The sequence below is a fragment of the Larus michahellis genome, chromosome 1 (genome assembly GCF_964199755.1).
Source record: "Larus michahellis chromosome 1, bLarMic1.1, whole genome shotgun sequence".
NCBI classification, from domain to species: domain Eukaryota; kingdom Metazoa; phylum Chordata; class Aves; order Charadriiformes; family Laridae; genus Larus; species Larus michahellis.
The window spans coordinates 156,178,260-156,198,044 of NC_133896.1; the positions used below are offsets into that span (position 1 = coordinate 156,178,260).

General features: G+C 46.1%; 1 protein-coding gene across 2 annotated transcripts in view; it reads left to right on the forward strand.

The window, feature by feature from the left end:
• The first annotated feature begins 14,022 nt into the window (after positions 1-14,022).
• GAS6 (growth arrest specific 6) overlaps positions 14,023-19,785 on the forward strand; it is a 43,131-nt gene continuing 37,368 nt past the window's right edge. The window contains exons 1-2 of one of the 2 annotated variants that reach the window (XM_074560797.1): positions 14,023-14,345; positions 14,795-14,961. In XM_074560797.1, coding sequence (XP_074416898.1) covers positions 14,276-14,345; positions 14,795-14,961 — 237 coding nt within the window. In that variant the 5' untranslated portion in view covers positions 14,023-14,275. The remainder of the gene's footprint in view (positions 14,346-14,794; positions 14,962-19,785) is intronic. The other variant, XM_074560805.1, reaches the window with a different exon arrangement.

Sequence of the window (19,785 nt, forward strand, 5' to 3'; positions counted from 1 at the left end):
AGGGATTATCAGTGGGGAAATGACGTCCCAGGTCATGTCTCACTCTCCAGGCGATGGAATGGGTGGTAGGGTGCTGACACAGCCTTACCTGAGCCAGCCCTGAAGGCCACCTGAGCCATTGTTGCTCCACCACACAGAGGTTTCACAACCCAGACCTCGTTCTGGACGTTCAGCCAGAGCTTTCCTTTCATAACCCCACATAATTCACCATGCACACATCGCAAAAAATCATAATTAGCCAAAAAGAGTTTCAAGCAATCATAAATCAAATGAGATTAGCCACGGCCTCCCTGGTGGGGAGAATCAGATTCTGCTCTCTATCCTCACACTGGAGTGCTCATCACCTCCCGGTGTCTTCATGTGCTAAGGGCACTTGGATGCTCCTCATCTTCCAGCCGCAGAGATAATGGGGCACTACAGCACAAAAACCATGTCTCGGCCACACAAATGTATTTCAGCTCTTTGTCCTGGAAAATCCCTTTGGCCCTTTCTATGTTATCTTGGCAGCATAAAATCCTAACAGCTCTACAGCAAAACTGTTGTGCTAAAGACTGGTTTATAGTGGTAATGAGTAACACTTACTGTACTATATGCTTTCTCTTCTAAATATATCTGCGGCTGCTGTTTTGCTCAGAGGCTCCTGCCCAGGGAGGCACTGGAATTTTCTAAATACTTCAATTGTAGGATACAAGGATGGAGGGATAACTGTGAAACTGTATTATCTGGGGAGATAATCCTTGCCACTCATCTTTGTCTCAATGCAGCTTTACACATTTGCTTTGGAGGTTTGGAGGGTTAAGATCTTATTTGTCGGAAGGAAGGTTTCTGGTTTCCCATTCCTCCCTTTGTCACTTGGGTGGGCAAAGCAATATAGCTCCCAGTGGCCAAAGATGATGGCTGATGGCAACTGCCACGAGGAAGCCTTGTGCTGATCTATGGGCTCTTCTGATGAAATATCAATGTTTAGAACACAGACACACACCATGGAGTAATCTCTTTTTAACCGAGGAGTATGTATTCAGAGTGTGAATCATTTAATCCCAAAGCAGACACTTGAGATAGCTCAGATGAACCGTGCCCCTAAAGGTGTCTACAACCTTCTGCTTGCCATGAGGAAAGCCTAGGGTGCGTAGGTCAGACACAAACATCTGCTCCAGACGTGTCGGAAGGCAGGTGAGATGTTTGCTTCCCCCTGTGCATTTTCCAAGCCATGAGACCTGAGATATGTCTTCCCAAGTCACCCATCCCAACCCCACCCCACGCAGAGTGCCCGTCTTTCGCAACAGACCTGGGCTCTGCGAGACCTCTTGGCTGCCAGACAGCCACTTGCTCTGTGCTTCAGGCTTTCTTCTCTGATTGAGACAATTCCAGCACAGAAAACATTAGTTGGGCTCTTTGAGGAATGCTTAATTTTATCTCTTCCCCTCCACCCCCGCTTCCCACCATGGTAAGCTAAAATAGTTAAACGTTTGGGGTTTGGTTGCATGCATTGTTTATCCATACTTGCTCTTGCTTCTATGTTTAACAGAGGAAATAACTCGCTACGATAAAGTATCACTACATGCTGGTAACATCAGATAAGCTAAGCTGGACAAAAATGTTTTCTTTGGCACTTCTCCACTTTCTTTAATTTGGCCAGAGAACCTGCTTTACTTCTGGAAATGTGAAGGCCCCAGTTACACTTCACTGTGACACAAAGAGTTTCACAGTTTTTCTTGTTAAACTCCATGTAGGACAAGGAGAACAATCCTGCCGTTTCTTTCCCTGGTGTACAATTGGGCTGATAAGCATCAAGCTGCACATATCAAAAACCACAGTGAATGTCATTTGTATTAGGTTTCTGCCCTTCCAGAAAAGAAAAATGAGCCTTTGCAATCTGCTTATCGGCCCCTGTCGGAAGCTGCACAATGCTATAGCGATACATATTTAAAGTTGAGCAGAGGGGAGGAAAAAGGGAGTGCGCCTGGAGGGAGCCCTTTCGGGGTGGAGGCAGCATTCCCAGGCACGGCAGGAGGAGCTGGGCATCCTCCTTGTCACTGGTGAGCACCAGAGGAGCCCCCCCACGCCCCTCCAGGGAGTGGGATGGGGGTACCGCTCCCCTGGCGCAGTGAGCGATGGGGCGAGAGGATCGGGGTGCGGGATCATCCCATGGGAACATCTTGTGCTGCAGCTTCTCTCTGGCTCCCGTAGGTGGGTATTGGGCTGTGGGGGGTCACTCAGGAGACACCTTGACACACGGGGAGAGGGGGAAGGAGAGGGCTGGTGGAGGCTGGATGCCTCTGCCCCCCAGTAAGAGAGTGCCGGTGCTTGGCACATTTCTGGAGTCAGGTTTTATCACTCGCTGCACGGTCCTCTGGATGCAGCCACAGCTGAGCACCTGGCATCGAGAAACCTGAAGCACCGCAGAGGGCAGCTGTCTTCACCACGTGCAATGAACATGTATAGCTATGCAGGACGTACGCACATGGGACCACACTTGAACTCATGTGTGTTATGGGTTAACCGGTGTGCAGGAGTCACTCCAGTGGCATTGCCACAGCCTCTTAACTTTATGTTTTGCACCTAACACAAAGCTTTGACCGCATGAGCCCTTTTCTGCCTGAAGGCCAGAGTGTGGCACTGCCCGTGGGAGACGCGGGACAGCAGCAGTGCAGGTACGGCATCTTTCCCCTTCGTCTCCCACCAAACGCCTTGAGAAGCTCTGGCTGGCCTTGCTACAACCCCACCACACTGCACTGCGAGTGCAGCTCCTCTGCTGACGGCGCGTAGCCCACGTGCAGCGAGTCCCCTGCTTTCAGGATGCTGCGCGTGGGATTTAGCGGGCTTCACCCCCAAAATGTGCGCTGGCTGTGCATTTACTGCACCTGCCCTAAGAGCTGGTGTCTGCACAAATGATGGACATACCAAAGGGTTGCCGGTGGTCTGGAAAGCTGAGCTACATTTCCAGATAGCAAATGCACCTGGCATATAGTGAGCCACGCTGTGCGGTTCTTCCTTGCAGCATATGTACAGACTGAAAGCCTTAAATAGGCTGGATTTATTTGTTTTGGTTTTTTTTTCCCACCCCTTCCTCCCTCCCTCAATACAAACATTTATGTAATAAAATATTTCTAGAGCACAATGTATAAACAATGCACACTTAATAAAAATAAGAACTGGAAAACTTTAGTAAGAGAACAGCTGAACTTAATTTTCTAGCCAGATAACAACTGAAGGTTATTTTTCAGATATTAAGGTGTTTTTCTTGCGATAGGTTTGACTTAGTCAGGAGCATTCTGCTTAACACTGGCTCCTTAAAGGGATACTAGAATTTTTTTCTTAGTTATAACCAATGTGCAATTTCTGGGACTTAAAATTTGGATTTCTGGTTAAATAACCTAGAAGCAAACTATAATTATGTGCCTTTTCCCGGTGCAGCTGGAGCCAAACCGTAGATGAAAGCAAAGTGATTATAGACAAAGGGCAACCACTGGGTGACTGGGTTTCCTTTGGAGAGAGTCAATACAAGTCATTTATGAGTAAAGAAGAATCTGCAGCAGAACCCAGTAGCCAGTGTTAGGCTGGGTCCTGTATACAATATACAGTCACTGGATAAAATACTAACATAGAAGAAGATACTGGATAAAACACTAACGTAGAAGATACCCTATTCCCTGCTGGGTGTCCTCTCCGTACGCCACAGGATCACAGTTCCGTTCTCCATCACCTACGCTGCTTCATAGCATTGCTTTTAGGAAGTGAGGGTGCGCTCCTCAGGGACAAGGGGTCAGCACCACCGGCTGAAGAAAGCCCCAGCCCGTGTCCTGTGGTGGGGATGGATTAATCCACCCCTTGCATCAGTCTGTAAAAGGGGTTGCTGCCCCTCCAGACCTGCTTTGCCCCGTTTATTCTCTTTAAAGGGGTGCTGCTGCTACGTTTTGCATGGCGTGCTGGTCTGCCCATGACAAAACGCACTGGTGCTGAACGGAGCCTTTTGGACCATTGGTTTTCTGGTTCCAGTCCTTAAGACCCAAGAAGGGCTTTAATTATCGTGGTCCGAGCGTAATTCATTCAGAGGTTTTCTCAACCGCTTATTCACCTCTTCCTGTGGTAGAGCTTGCAGACCCAGCTGGCATCAATGACAGCAAAAATACATTGCTTTTTGAAGAATCAGACCTTCATTTTTTTAATTACTGTTCTGATGCAAGATAAGATGGGGAAAAGATTTTTCTCTCTCTCAACTTAAAAGGAAACAATAGTTCTGTCCTTTTATTTGAATGCTATTCTACCCCATGATTTTTCTTTCTTGGCCATAGAAATTTTGAAATCATGTCAAACACTGGTAAGTAAAGATGGTATTATAAACTTGAACATAAAAAAAAATCCCTGGGACTTAAAAAAATAAAGACAATTCCAGCTCTTCCTGGGTTTTATGTTTGAACTTCCTCACCTTGAGACTTCAGCTTGCTAGTCTGTAAACAGGAATAACACCTTCCTGTCCCAGAGAAGTGTTGTAAGAAGCTTAACTGATTTGTGTTTGTAGGATGCTGGGACATGGCGATACGTGTGTGGATATGGAGATACATATATGTGCATATTTGTATTCACCTATGGATGGAGGTACAGACTGGTTTTATTTTTGTATATGCCTCTTGTTTTTTTCTCTTCACAGTAGCACTGTGTTCCTAAAATGCAAAGCTTTCTTACAGCCAAGAGAGCATCAAGACGTTTACCTGAAGATCTGCTTGCACGTGAATGAAATGTGTTTTCTTGACAGGTACTTCTTGCCCACTTTAAGTACCAATGTCAGCTAAATGTAGCACAACACAGGCTCAAAACCAGCTCTCACTAGGAATGTATTGTCGCATTACCGTATCTTTCAGAGCAATCTGTAACTGAAAAGGGAAGTGATACTTCACCTAGCTATCCCTCTCCCTCCCTAAATTTCTTGGTTAAAATAACATGCTGCTGAACTATGATTTTTTGAATGTAAACCAAAACAGATCATCTTTTCTTTCTGTTACCAGGGCTTTCCAAAAGAGCGGATGCAGGTTCCACGAGCAGCTTTGTTGGACTGCTTCCCACAACCAAGCCCACACCAATCCCATCTTTTGTTCCCGGGACTTCTGAGCCATCCTCTGTACCTCACACCTCCTTTTGGCTTGCCGCTGTGGGGTTTTGTAGGCACTCTCCTTTCCTCCAGCTTTGGGAAATTTCACAGCAGTCAATCACAGGCTGCTCAACAACGTGACATCTGGAAACTCCTTCCCTTGATGATGGCAGGCTTATGGCGGGATAACCATCTGCTCTGGCCTGACCACCACTTCCATTTTTCTTGTGGGAGATTTTTCATCTCCCACAAAGATGTTAACAGGCCTCATTCACTTCTCATTCCCTCCAGGACCGGATGGCTAGAATTTCCCTTCCAGAAAAAAACAAAACAAAACAAAACCAGAACACTTTCTGGTTTAGAATTAAACTCCAAATTCTTGCTATTATTAAAATATAAATATGTAAATTTCCATTTGGATGAAGAAACCAGCACATCAGATATTCTATTTTCCATTTAAAAAGTAAACCTAGATTTTGATATTTTAATACTTATCTTTGCATGCACTTTCCAAAAATTACTTTTCAGTTTCTCAGTCATATCTATTTCTTGTCCTGCTCTGGTATAATCCCCTCCCCTATTACCTTTTCTCCATCCTTCGCACACGCCAGAGGTTACAGCATCCCACTGACAAACCTTGTTAGAACAAGTTGCTAATCAATAAAAGATTACAGAAAGCCCTGTTTTCATTTTGCAACATGGAATCTGCTGCGAAGACTGGTCTCCTTGGAATACAAAGTAATAAAGATGCAGCCCAGAGGGCAAAATGTCATCTTCAGCATATTTAGTAAACATATTTTCAGCCACTGAATACACAGAAATAGGAGGCCAGGGGTGTGGGTGCACATAATATGGAAATAGTGACTGAGTTCTAAGTTTAAGGCTCTTCACATTTGTGGGATTTTATTTATGTCATCCCTTTTGTTTCCCTTTTAATCAGGGACGAAAAAAGAATGGATACACTCGGCTTCAGCAGGGAGGTCAGGGTTTCCTGCTGCTAATAGGAAAAAGGTGAGTGACAAAGCCAAAGCGTTGCTGTGCTGATCAGCACAAGCGCTTACTGATGACTTACCAGCTTTTCCACCTGCTTAAAATTAAACACATCCACAGGACAAATGGTCCTTGTGGCAAAAGAGTGAAATGGGTTTGCTTACTTTGCCGGTCAGGAACTATGTTATCCTGGTAAACAATTTAGAGATGCCATTAAATGGCTCCTATTTTGTTATATTAAATGATAAGCTGGGTTTCTATTCTGGTGTTATGCAGCTACTTTCAGTTCAATCTAACAGCTGGAAATGAGAAGGCTGCAGCTCCTTGTTACCAGGCAACTCTCCCCAGCAACCAGCAGCTGCCCCAGGGACCCCAGTGCAGGAGCTGCTGTGCAGTGACAGCTCTTCTCCCTTCTTCCAAACCCAGACTGATACACGGAGGTTGCTTCAGTGTGGGGTTCCCTCTAGGAGCGCAGAACATCTTGGGAAAACTTTGGCTTCGTCTCTCATCGTCCCACTGTATTGCATTGTATAGCTGGGACTTTAGCCACTGACTTCCAATGTTTTTCCTATATACATGCATTTTTGCAAGCAAACTTCTTTACTTTGAGGGTGGCAGAGCACTGGAACAGGCTGCCCAGAGAGGTGGTGGAGTCTCCATCTCTGGAGACGTTCAAAACCCGCCTGGACGCCTTCCTGTGCCACCTGCTGTAGGTGACCCTGCTCTGGCAGGGGGTTGGACTAGATGATCTCCAGAGGTCCCTGCCAACCCCTACCAGTCTGCGATTCTGTAATTTTTAAGTTACATGTTTGTTGCTTTGAATTAACAAGCACAAAAAAGAATACGTGATGCTCTTCTGATAAGAAGCCCATTTTGAAGGCAGCAATGGCCATCAGTACGCTCCCTTCCTGGCCCCGGGAGGCAGCTCACACATAATCTCTCCATTTGCCAACTTAGTGTTTATGTTATCCCTGTTGCAATTTTGTAGGGCATAATGCTGTATGGGCTTATATATGTTCTAATTATTTTGCTGCAATGTTCTTGTACTCTTCATGTCACCCTTGCATTTATTTATATTTATTTTAGGCTTTGTTCAAGCAACTAAAAATCCCCTAGAAAACAAGCACGTGTGGAACGCATATGAACAGAAGCCATGATGACCTCATACATAGTATATTAATATACAGCTGGACTAATAAAACACAAATTACGTCCACTAGGCGTATTTATGAAATACCTTACATCACTCAAGAGTTCATTTATATTCGGAGAGTCTGGTTTGGGATTCAGACTTGTTGAACTCTTGTCCCCGGTGAAGTCAGAAAGGGGCTCCATATGCTGACACCGCCTTTTCTCTTGAGTCCTTCCCGGCAATCAGACAGGTCACCGTAGTTGCTTCATCACCGGGATGCCCCATGATTTAACTCAGCAGACTTCCAGTGGGATGAGGATGGCGGAGAAGAGAGAAGAAGAAACAGATCCTTCCGTGCTGTTGCGATGCTTCAAGGCATTGTCTCGGCTGCAGAGGAGCATTCAGCAGGCAAACCAACGGCCCTGAAGAAAAATTGGTCCCTTGCAAAGGTTATTCCTCTGGTCATTCAGTCCAGTATACGGACATGGGCAGGAAAAGGAGCCTTTCTCTTTTTCTCTCTCCAGCGTAATGTATTGCTGTCAGAAACGTGTTTTGGGTCCCTTACTGAAGAGAAATATCAGTTAGGGAGTCTTTTATGAAATTTCTTTTTGATTAAATGTGTGAAAGATGAATAACCTTTCTCCTACATCTCTCTCCATGCATCCAGCTCCATTTCTTTATCCAAGTCCATTTTTCTCTCTCTAATCTACATTTGCTTATTCTTGTCAGCCCTTTCTTCCTCTACTAAAATTAAGAATATTTTGAAATTTAACCCTTTTCTTCTTGAGCCAATATATGATAATTGCTCAAAAGAGTTAAGTGGTATAATAGGACCTTTTCTGTGTTTTTTTTTATTAGAAAATGTTTAATTCAAACATACTGGATAAGAGGAATTTTATACCATTAGCATTATTGGAGACCTCTTGATGAAATTTCACATCCTCTCACAAAAATATTGGCCTGATCTAAACAAAGATACACGCTCCCGTGATGCCAGGAAGGATTTATATTTGGAAGAGGGGAGGGGAGACTAATGTTTCATACTTATCCTGGGACCTGAAAATAGCCCTAATGAAAGCATGGCTTCTAATTGTTTTTAGTTGCAGTTTCTCATCTTTCTGACATCACCATTTCGGATATTTCGACCATCACCATCCGTTTTCATCACCGTTCTCATTCTACCTCAATCTGTGTCTTTGAATAAGATTTCACACGTGTTAGTAAGATCTTTCAACGGCGCTGCATGACCATCTGTTGTTACGCTGAGTGCCTTGAAATCTTCTTAGAAGGCTTCCATCCTATTTTTTTTACCCTTCCAGCATTCTCTTCTCATTAATATAAACACTTTACAATTTTGATTTATTTTGATTCATTTTACAGCCAGACATAAGTGAAGCTGACATGTTTCAAACTCTGTTCCCTTTTAAAAGGAAAGTGTGGGCTGTGCAAAAAGCCCCAGCTCATCTGCATCAGCAGCACTTCAGGAGAAGGTCCTGTCTGGTCAACCACATGTGTTTCCCATGCAGCAGGGGCTGCATTGGTACCATGAAAGGTTCCTGTCTTGCACTTTGGGTTCAATTCCTGCTGATGGCGAGAAGAAATCCTAAATTTTTAGCCTGGGTGCCCATATTTTTTCTTATCAACTTAGGTCCATCTGGGGAAGATCCACACAATGCTACAGGAGATATTTCATCACTTGTTCATCAGCACAAATCCTCAGTTATTCTTCAAAATGACACTCTTTCAGTAAGGATTTTGTGTGTGATTTTTTCCAAACAATAAAAATTTGTGTGTGCCTGTGTGTCTGTGTGTGTGTGAAGACAGTAGGATATTTGGGATGCTGCTTTTTTTGATGTAAATTACCTGTCAGGGATGTCCTATAACTATTTATATTATAGTCTGTCTGCCCACAGTGGTTGCAGCTTGTGAGCTCCCTTCTCTGCCTGCTCACACAGGGGTGAAAATCAAGACACTCTTCAACCTCTTCAGAATTTTAATGCCAAATAGCAACATAAGGAGATATGACAGAAGCATTTAGTGATGGTATGATGGGCTCTTTAGCCTCAAGCAAGAAATCTATTACACTTTAACGTAATATCCTTAACTGGATAACAGTCATGCAAAGGCAGGCGTGTGGTAAAGGAACTGGGCTTCCTCAACAAAGCAGTTCACTCTCCAATCTGATGCTTGGATCCCAGGGATCCAGAGGTCCTTTCCAAACTGGAGGAAAGCAAAGCTGCTCTTTTCAAAGGGAGTAAGCAGTAAAAAGCCGAGTCAGTTATGTAAGGGCATCTTCCAGTTTCTCCTCCTTCTCTGCAACCTCTTCTTGCCATGAGAGATACACCAGCCCCCTTGGGCTTCCCGCCTCCCAGGTGCTCGGTGCTAACTGCATCGTGGTGGCCCAGATTGCACAGAAAACTGACCCTCTGGTCCCCCATGCCCACCTCATCCCTTCCACGACCTGCAGCAGTATTTAATGAATGGTGAGCCACGATGGACTGTAGGCTGGGGCATGAGATCTCGTGCTTTTGCTCAGTGCTTTTTAGTCCGAGAGATCACCCGTGGAGGACAGTGGCATGTTCTGCACGTTGCCTCGCTTGCCAAGGAGGGAGTGCCACTGCCCAGATGAGCAATTGGGTTTTGCTGGTGCCTAAAGCCATTTTCAGTCACCATTTTGACCTCTCTTGAAAGGAAATCCCACTGACCTGGAACTAAGACAGGAGTGACGGAGACGCCAACAGTTCAGAGCTTCCTGTCCTTGAAACCTCCAGTTTATTTCCTGGCATCAGGCTGTGAATTAGTTCACACAACTAAGCAGCAAGTTCCAGATCTGAATGCACTGAACATATTTGGCATGTGCCCAGCCTGTAGTGCATTCAGGTCAAGGATCGTGGAATCAGCTTGCTTACTCTCACAGGGATTTGCTGGTTAAGAATGCTGCCTTCCACAATCATTTCACTTTTTAAATATTCTGATGTAATCTCACATCCTTTTACTCCTCCCTCCTTGTAGAATAGAGAGAAAAAAAAAACAAAAACAAAAGGAATGCCATCTTTGGAGCACTTTTGAAGGAAAAAAGAACAAGAAATGAACGTGGAATGAGTATGTGAACCAGTTGGTTGTCCCTAAAATCTGAGATACTTTGGCAGTGGTTTGGAAATAAGTCTAACCAATTTTTCCTTGAGATCAAACAAGTACATTACATGGAAAAGCTTCCTTCAGAAGCTTTGACTTCTTTCAGAAATCCACAAGAACCATCTCCCCCATAGTGCCCTGGCTGGAGGAAGGAAGGAAGGAAGGAAGGAAGGAAGGAAGGAAGGAAGGAAGGAAGGAAGGAAGGAAGGAAGGAAGGAAGGAAGGAAGGAAGGAAGGAAGGAAGGAAGGAAGGAAGGAAGGAAGGAAGGAAGGAAGGAAGGAAGGGCACGGCACACCTGGTAATCCCTTCCTCTTCTTCATAACTCAGTATCTTCGACTCTAAAGTTGTGAGGCCTATTTACTCTTTTTAGGACGTTTTAGTTTCATTCTACAATTTGGTACCTACAAATGTAATTAGCTGCAGAAACCTAGAGGATCTTTGCTCAGTTACACCTTCTTCTACTACACTTCTGCAGCTTGGCTACATCCTACAAGCCGGTTTGCACTGAAAGGCAAATGCTCCCTTGGTTTTCGGTTTGGGATTAGGTAGGGAAGATGAACCAATTGATACTCATCAGAATTCGGAATAACTGGCTCAAGTTCTGTTACCTGGCAAATAATTTTTCAATTTTTGGTCTTTAACGAACACCTTCTAGTGGTATTTTTAATCACTTCTCTCAAAATTTGTTAAATTTGGTGCATATTTCTAAGACCTTACTGGGATAGCTGAGATCAGACCATATAAAGTCATAAATTCCGAAGAAATTGAATCTGTTGCTTTATGCAACTCATTGCTTAAATCTGCCTTAAATGCTGCGGTGCCAGAAGAATGCAAGGTGGAAAATGTGACTGTTAAAAGGACTTCTGGGCTCACCCAAATCAGTGTTTGATGGCTGTGCCAGGCAACTTACTGGAAACCATAATAAAGAATAGAATTATTAAACTGAAAGACATGTTGGAGAAGAATCAGCATTGCATATCAAGTAGGATGTCATGTTTTGCAAATGCATTAGAGGTTCAAGGAGTGATTTTTATGTAGATAAGGATGGTTCTGATTGATAATATTACATACCTGGATTTTCAAAAAGCTTTTGACCTGGTCTTTCTCCATAGGGTCTCAAAGTGTATTGTATGGAATAAAAGGAAAAGGATAAAAAATCTCTAAAAGAAAGGAAAGTCATAATTAGATTACACAATATAAAGAAGTTTCCACAATAATCTCTGCTGTTCAACATCTTCAGAAATTTTATGGAGAAGTTTAATGCCATGAGGACAGTTGGCAGATAATACAAAAATCGTCTGAACAGTCAAATCTGAAACCGGCAATCGAGAATTTCATAAGACTTGTAGAAAAAAGAAAGACTTTTCTGTTGCCTTAGTAAGCTGAATTGACTTGTCAAGGGGTCACAACAGTGACAAAACCATAAAAAGATCGGGGAGGGAGAATTGTGCATCCAGGGATAGGATGAAACCATAGAGCGAAGGAAGAGTGGGACAACCTATTTTGGGAAGGAAGAGTGGGACAAGCTGTTTTGGTAGCAAGAAACTCAGCTGTATCACTTGATAGCACTTGTAATGTGACAGGGTGATAAGCAACAAGTAAAATTTAATATAGGGACACGAAAAGTGATGCACCCGTGGAAGGCAACCCTCACCATATGTATCCGCTGGTAAAATAGCACCTCCACTCAGGAAAGAGGTCTCAGACCTTTTATTTATATCTCTTTGAAAAGAAGAGTTCAGGAAGTAAAAAGGAACTCAGGCAATGTTTGGAAATAATAAGAAAAACCAAAAGTAAGACAAAAGCAGGACAGTGCTGCTGTGAACCCACATCTTTAATATTACACGTAGTTTTGTCCGCTTCATCTGAACAGAAGCATAAATGGAAAAGATGCAGAGAAGGAGGAAAACAAAGATGGGGAATGCCTTCTGTATGAGGGGCACAGGCTGCAATCCCACAGCAGCCTATGGAATCCCTGCTGCAATCCCACCCCATACTTCTTTGCCCTGTCACTGAGCTGGTTTGGCACAGTAACCTGGTAGAAAACATACATGCACTAAAAACAGGCAGAGTTTCCTGCCAGGTGAGGGAACTGAAACGGCACAGCCACATCTCCGGACACGGGCAGGGGGACACACGACGGAGGGAGGAAAGTGGTGGCCAGTCCTAGGAAATCTCTGCCTGCAGCTGTAGCTTCGCAAGACATTTGGGCCAGCACTGATGCTGAAATTTGCAGGCCCATATTCCCTTCGCTTGCGGCCACTCGCTGCCACCCCTGAAAACCTCTCCCTTTTGGTGTTTGTGCAGCTGTGCAGCAGCTCAGTGGGGGAATTGATCTGAATTAAAATTAGTCATGTTTGTTGGGTTACTCTGATCGGGTTCGCTGCATGCCAGCACAAGAAGCGGATGTGACCAAAGGACAGGAACACGCAACCAGGAATGGTGGGAATACTTCTTTGAGCAATGCCAGCTCAAAGGGGTTTGGAAACAAATAATAGACCAAAGCTCCATAGTTTAGGAAAAGGGATGGTTCTCAAAGCATATGAGTGAGGTATATAAAATGGCATGGTGAAAGCAAATAGGGCATGATAATTCACCAATTCTTAGATGACAAAAATTCAAGTACCCTATAAAATTATTAAGGAGTGGATTTAAAACTGGTAGGAAACAGTTCCTGTCTAGCCTTTGTGCACATTTGGGACCTTGCTGCCACTCCTGGAGGCCAGAAGTATCAACGGATCAAAAAGCTATTTCACAAATTGATGGAGAAGAGGTACATTTGTGGCTGTTAGCATGAGAATGGACACAGTTTTTACCTAAGAGAACTCTTCAGAAGCTGAAAACAGAAAGAAAAGGTGACTCCATGGTGGTTTAGGTTTTTATACCTCTTACCTATATGTCTACTATTGGCCATTGTCATGCAGAAGATACTGGCCTAGGGATGCTTGCTTTGAACGAACAGGATGGCTCTTATGTTTTCATGTACTTTACTTCAGCTCTATGTAATATAAATACATTCCTTACATTTGTTACATTGTATTTGCAGTAATTTATTGTGGAGACACAAAGCCTGTACCAGATATTACCCAAATACAAAAATTATACTAGACAGGTTATTTTTTTCACACGACCCATTAAAGTTATCTTGAAGAATGTCTAGATTTGGTGTTACTCAAGTTATCTGTCACATTTACCCATCTGCTGACCATTAGAGATAAGAGGGGTAGCTTTAAAGGGGTGGCAATAGGCAGTCTAAGGGCAGCTCTGAGCCCTGACCCTACAGCTCTGGGTTACAGCTGACAGGGGTTCCTGCATCAGTCATGCCCCATGTAACTACAGATGGACAAGGGACAGTAAAGGACGGCTTGCAGCATATTGGTATAAACCACATCCACCTCTTCCCTGAGTTTATCTTAAAATATTGCAATCAACTGAAAATTTAGTTGTGAAGCAAATATGCGTACTGGGATGGGGGGAGAGCCCGAGTTTCTAATTTTAGGCAGGACTGGGCTGGGTTTGGTGCCAGCTTCTCGCTCTCCTGTGATGAGCCCCAGAGCCATTACAAGGATGGGAGGTCCGGGCGCAACCTCCCCGTCGCCTCCCCCCCGGGCCCCGCTGTCCGCCCATCGGCCCGACCCCCCCCTTAAATAACCCCTTCCCCCCCACCACCCCCCCGCGGCGTCTCGTCCACGGGCAGGTACGCGGGGCCGGTCCGCTGCCCCGCCGCGAGGTGTGTCCCTGCGCGGCGGCGACTTGGCGAGCGATTGGGTAGGACGGGCGAGCGGCTCCCCGGCTCCCCTGCTGGGCTCCCCGCCGCCGCGCTCCCGCAGTAGCAGCGCGCTCCCCGCCGGCGCCGCCGCCCGCCCGCCCCGCTCCGCTCCGACACCGCCCGCCCCAGCACGGCCCCAGCCGCCGCCGCCGCCGCATCATGCCGCATCCCGCGGCGCCCCTCGGGGCCGCCCTGCTGCTCGTCCTGCTGGCGGCGGACTCCTGGCAGAGTGAGTGCTGCGGATGAGCGCCGGGGGGGGGGCCCGCCGAGCATCCCCCAGCGCCCCCCGTGTGCGTGCGGGGGGTCGGGAGCTGCTGGGGCGGAGGGTGGAGGTGGCGGGGGGGGGGATGCGCAGATTCACGATGCGGCGGCGGCGGAGTCACCGGCGTGAGGGGCCGCGGAGAGGCCGCGGCGAGCCACGGGCGGGGTGGGGGGGCGCCGGGTGAGGAGGGGGTTTGGCGCCCCGCGGCGGGGAGGTGGGTGTCCGTCCGTCCCTCCGTCCTCCCTCCTCCCCGGCCGGGCGGTTTGGTGTGCGGGGCGGGGGGTACGGAGCGGCCAGGCGGGCTCAGCTGCTCACCGCTGCCTCCCCTTCCTCCTGCTCCTCTCCTCCTCATCCTCCTCCTCCTACTACTCCGCTCCCCCCTGCAACCCCCGCCGGCCCGGCGATCGGTGGCCCAGACGTGCTGCTGCCCGCCCCGGAGGCTGCCCAGTTCCTGCGGCAGAGGCAGCGGCGAGCGTACCAGATCTTCGAGGAGACCAAGCAAGGGCACCTGGAGAGGGAGTGCGTGGAGGAGCACTGCAGCAAGGAGGAGGCCCGGGAGGTCTTTGAGAACGACCCCGAGACGGTAAGGGCGCAGAGCCGCAGCGGATGATTTGGGTGGGTTGTCTGGCCCTGCGCTCCCTCCATCCCTCCATCCATCTGCAGCTGGATGCCGGCTGCCTGCACAGCTGGGGAAGCCGCTGGGAGGAGGAGGAGGAGGAGGAGGAGGAGGAGGAGGAGGAGGAGGAACCAGAACCATTAGGTGAATGACTGGGAGCCACACGGGGTAATGAGCACTCAGGCTGTGCAAGGGCTGTGTCAGTGCTGTCCAGTTAGAAATGCCACCTTGAGGACGGTCTGGGTGATGATGGTTTGGGTGAGCAGCCCAGCCGCTGGCATGGCTGCTGTCTCCGGAGAGTGGAAGGGCCCTGTTCACCCATGGCATAAATCCATCAAGCAAGACCAGTGCGACATACTGCTGTGGCTTCTCTGTCTGGACACCTTTCCTTCAGCTTCCCATCCCAGATGTATTTGTAATCCCCTTAATGTTGTGGCATATGTCTGAATAGGGGTTCCACAGAAGTAGTATGTCACAAACACACTTTAATCCTTTTGGGCCGTATTCAGCTTGGCCAGCGTTTTGGAATCAGTACGTTGAGGACCTGTCACTACGGCAGCCCGAGAGCATGTGTACGGGAATGTGGTACCGCTGCCCTTCTAACACTAAGCGTGGATTCACACAGTAACAGCCCGCACACCGCATGTGGCGCTGACTTTCCCAGTCTTTTCAAGCCTGACTTTCACTTCAGTCGTCTTCTCACTTTGGCCAGCATGTGGCTGCAGTTGTGCAGCTTTACTAAAGCTTGGCTTACTCTTCCAGTTACTTTACACCTCCTCTCCACGCTGTTTTGGATGGGCTGTTCTCATTGCAGAGATTATCTGGCACTGATTTAGCAGTGGGAAGTGGATTTTCTTGGTGTCCAACCGAAGCTTGATACTGCACAGCCTGTTCCTGTTAATGGTATGATGCTCTAGGGAGAAGATAGGACAGAGAGAGAGAGAGTGTGCGTGTATATGTGTGTACGCAGAGACACACACCACAGGCGAGGGAGGGACTCATCTGAGGAGATGTTTTATGCTTCAGTCAGACAAGTCTTGACATGCGTGCTTCGTTAGCAGGCTCAGCCCTGGATAGACGGTGCAGTAGCTTGTTGTCACAAGGCAGTAGTAACTACGGCAAAACCACTGTCACGCTGGCTTTTGTTTTTGACAATCTTTAATTTAGAGCTTAATGAGGAGCACCTGCCCAGGCAATGTTTAATGGCACACCTCTTACGTGTACATGTAATCACATCTGCATGCAGCAGTGTTTGCCTCTGTCCTGTAAAACTGAACTAATACAGAATATGGATAACTGTAATGTGGTGAGAGGGGCTGGCACAACTATTTCCATGTTCATGTTGGATAATGTAACTTTGAGCCCAGTATAAATATTCACCATACAGCAGCGAATGCAGGAAAAAAAGATCCCAGATGCGATTTTGTAGCGTTCTGGCAAAAAGGAGATCTGAGGTCACCAGTTTTGCTAACTCACTCCTGGCCAAGAAAGCAGCCCAAGGCGATGCATTGATAGATCAGTTTAGAAGGTGGGAGGCTGTGTAAATGTGTCAGGACTTTTGATCCAGTCATGCCTTTTAAGTACATTTTGCAGGACAACACAAGCTTTCTGTCATTGCAAGTGATTTTGATTTTTTTGGTGCGTTTCCTTCGTTACTGCTGCTAGGTCTCTCTCTAGTTCTGTGAACCTCTGAAGAAAGATCACTAAGGCTAGGTGAGCTTCTAGTGTCTGTGTCCCCTTGCTTACTTTACATGTGTTTCTACACCAAAGCATCGTATTTTATAACACTTTTAGGTCACTGCGGTGACATAAGATACTGCTTTTTCTGAGACACAAACCTCCCAAGAGCTGTGAACTTGCTTTTTACGTGCAGTATATCTTGCTCCTTGCTGTTACTTTGCTTCAGTTTGACTGGGAAGCGAGTGTGCCACCGCCTGTCAGGGGGATTTATGGCCCTCCCTATCCATTTTGCAATCAGTGTGTGACACGAAGGCAGCAGCTGCTGTTCAGTAGCAGTTTTCTAATGCATGGTGCCAGGGGTCATGTATGCGGGCTGTTATTGCTCTACACATTGGAAGCCTTCAGTGCTTTGTAATGAAGAGGTGACTGCTCCTCCGGCAGTGTCTGTGGATTTGATGGACAGAGTATTAATAGGCATCTGAGGCAATGGAAGTGTTTCTTAAATGCGAGGAAGTTGTCATGCTGTCATTTCACTGATGCTGCCTTGTACGTCCTGTCCTGGTCACTGACAGAAGAAGGAAGCTAGCTGAGACAGACTTGACTCAGGAAAGATGAAAACTGTTGATAAAACAGTTTGAGGAATTACAGAAACTGCAGTCACGCTTCAGCATATTGTCAGGCTGCAGCTGGACCGTGCTGTGGTAAAGCGAGGGCTTTTTATTGATGGGGGAAATGTACAGATTGCTGTTGACAGCCGATGATTCCTTTTGGTTGAGGAAGGCTGAGTTTTTTGTCTCTGCCTGCATGGATCTGGTCACAGAGATGAACTACTTCGCTCATAACAGAAAGAAACAGCCACGGCACTTTTTGTCCTGCGCAGAGCCCTGTGGCTAACCTTGCAGTAGGCAAGCCGTGGGGAGCACATCACTGCATCTCTCATCTGTGCTGTTACATCTCCCAGGTTTTATGCTTTAAAGCACCAGATGAGCACGAATGTGGGCATTTGTCTGTTTACTGCCCCATGGGAGCAATGGCCTTGCAGCTTTGACAGCTGCGGGTTAGTTTGAGATTAGTTAATAGCTTGCTGCTTCTATTCGACCTCAAGAAAGGCGTGCGATGTGAGCACAAACGTGTTGTCCATCTTCCTGTCCCCCCCATCGGAGGACCTAATGAAATGTATGTCTTCATTACAAACCTTGCCATTCCTAACTCTCCTATAGTTATGTAAAGAGAATTTCAAGGCCTGATTTCCAAACCTGTGACTTAAAGATGTGCTATGAAATTGCATTGAAGAGTTCAATCAGATAGCACCAGAAGTCCAGGTAAGACGAAGCAAGGCCGTAGTGTAGCTTGCGTGAAGCTTCCCAGGTAAAACCATAGCTTGATCCAGCCCATCATAACATCTAGCCAAGAATAACATTTAATGGAAAGATACCTACTGAAGCAATGGAAGGCAAGGAAAAAGAGTGCTCTGGTGTAGGTAAACGGTCTATTTACTGGTCTATCCAGTAAATAGGAATGAGATGTTGTTTACCTATACCAGAGCACCATTTTCGGTGCCTTCCCTTGTTTCAGTGATGAGCTTTCCAAAGCAACATCTGCAAGCCGTCAGCAGGAGATACACATTCTCTGAAACCTGAATGCGGGTGTTACCACATGTGTGGTTAGTTGCATCAACTGCTAAGAATAGTGTATTAGGCGGGGCTAAATAGCCATTCATTTGCCGGCCAGTGCAGCTTTTGTCTTTTATGCTACGGAAAATATAAATATCAGCTTGCCCAGACTGGAGGAAGGAAGATCAATTGAAACATTTTTAGATTGGGGTTTTTTTTAAGAGGCAGAACAAAACTCGGTCTGTGCCATTTGTATGACTATACATGGTAAAAACAAGTGTGAGCCTAGGTTAATGGGTCTTGCAGCCTATCTTTTTTATGAAGCTGATTATACTATCCTTAGATATTATTGCAGAATTCTGGGACGGTTCCTGTTTTGTAATTTCATTTATGCAATAATTTTCATTTCACAGAAAAATGAAAAGATAATATGGTGGGAAAAAAATAAGGATGGAAAACATGTTCATGGTAGGTATGAGGACTGTTTCTAAATGTGATCTATTAAAAAGATATGCTAGGTGTGATAAATGGGATGAAGTTGCAAAATATCTTGGATATAGAGATAAGAAAGTTATCTTATTTAAAATGTTGATGAGGCCTTATAAAAAGCAGTACTGCAGAAATATTTGACCTTGGTATGCAGTCAAGGTATTACAGCTTGTTAACCAACTGATAAACTGCTCAGGAATTTGGTTGACCTGCTCTAAAAATGTGGTCATCCAAGCATGTAAAACACAGGGCAGAAGGGAGTGTAGTTGCTGTTGATCTTGGAAACATTGGATTTCACTAAAGAATAAATACGGCAAAAACGTGTCCTTGTGCAGGGAGTTTCTCTGTTTTGAAAGGCTCAGCGCAGGGAATGTGTTTGAATGCAGCCTCTTATCATTTGGTACTCTAGTTTATCAGTGCAGCATCTGTCACTGCGCATCTTGCTTGCTGTTGTGGCTGTTGAAGAATTGCTGGTCTTCCTGCACCATTGAAATTGCCATGCTGAATACTTGGAGAGCTGTTAGGCCCACCAGAAGCACTGATGTAGGTCAGCCTGGCCACCTGTGTTTACTGTTTATGGATTTGTCCCTCAGCAGAGTACCGTGGAAAGCCAGCTGGTTTTCACACGTGTGCAGGATGAACATCTGATTCACAGGCATCCACACGAAAAGCTCTCATGCTTTTTGAGGAACTTGCATCCAAACTCCCATTAAAATTTATGGCTTGTCAGATGCACAAAACACTGGCAGAGAATTACAGAGTAACTCGGGCTGAAAGGGACTCAGGAGGTCTCTAGTCCACTCATCTAGTCCAGTCGCCCACTCATGGCAAGGGCAGTGGCGAGACCAGACCATGCTTTTGGGGGCTTTTTGCAGTCGTGTCTTGAAAATTATTGACCCTAACAAAGCATCCAGCAATGTCAGCATTCTTTCTGCTAGGCTGGGTTTATCAAGAAGCCAAAATGCAGATGAAGCAATATATAGGGTGTGATAATGGTCAGTTTGGTTGT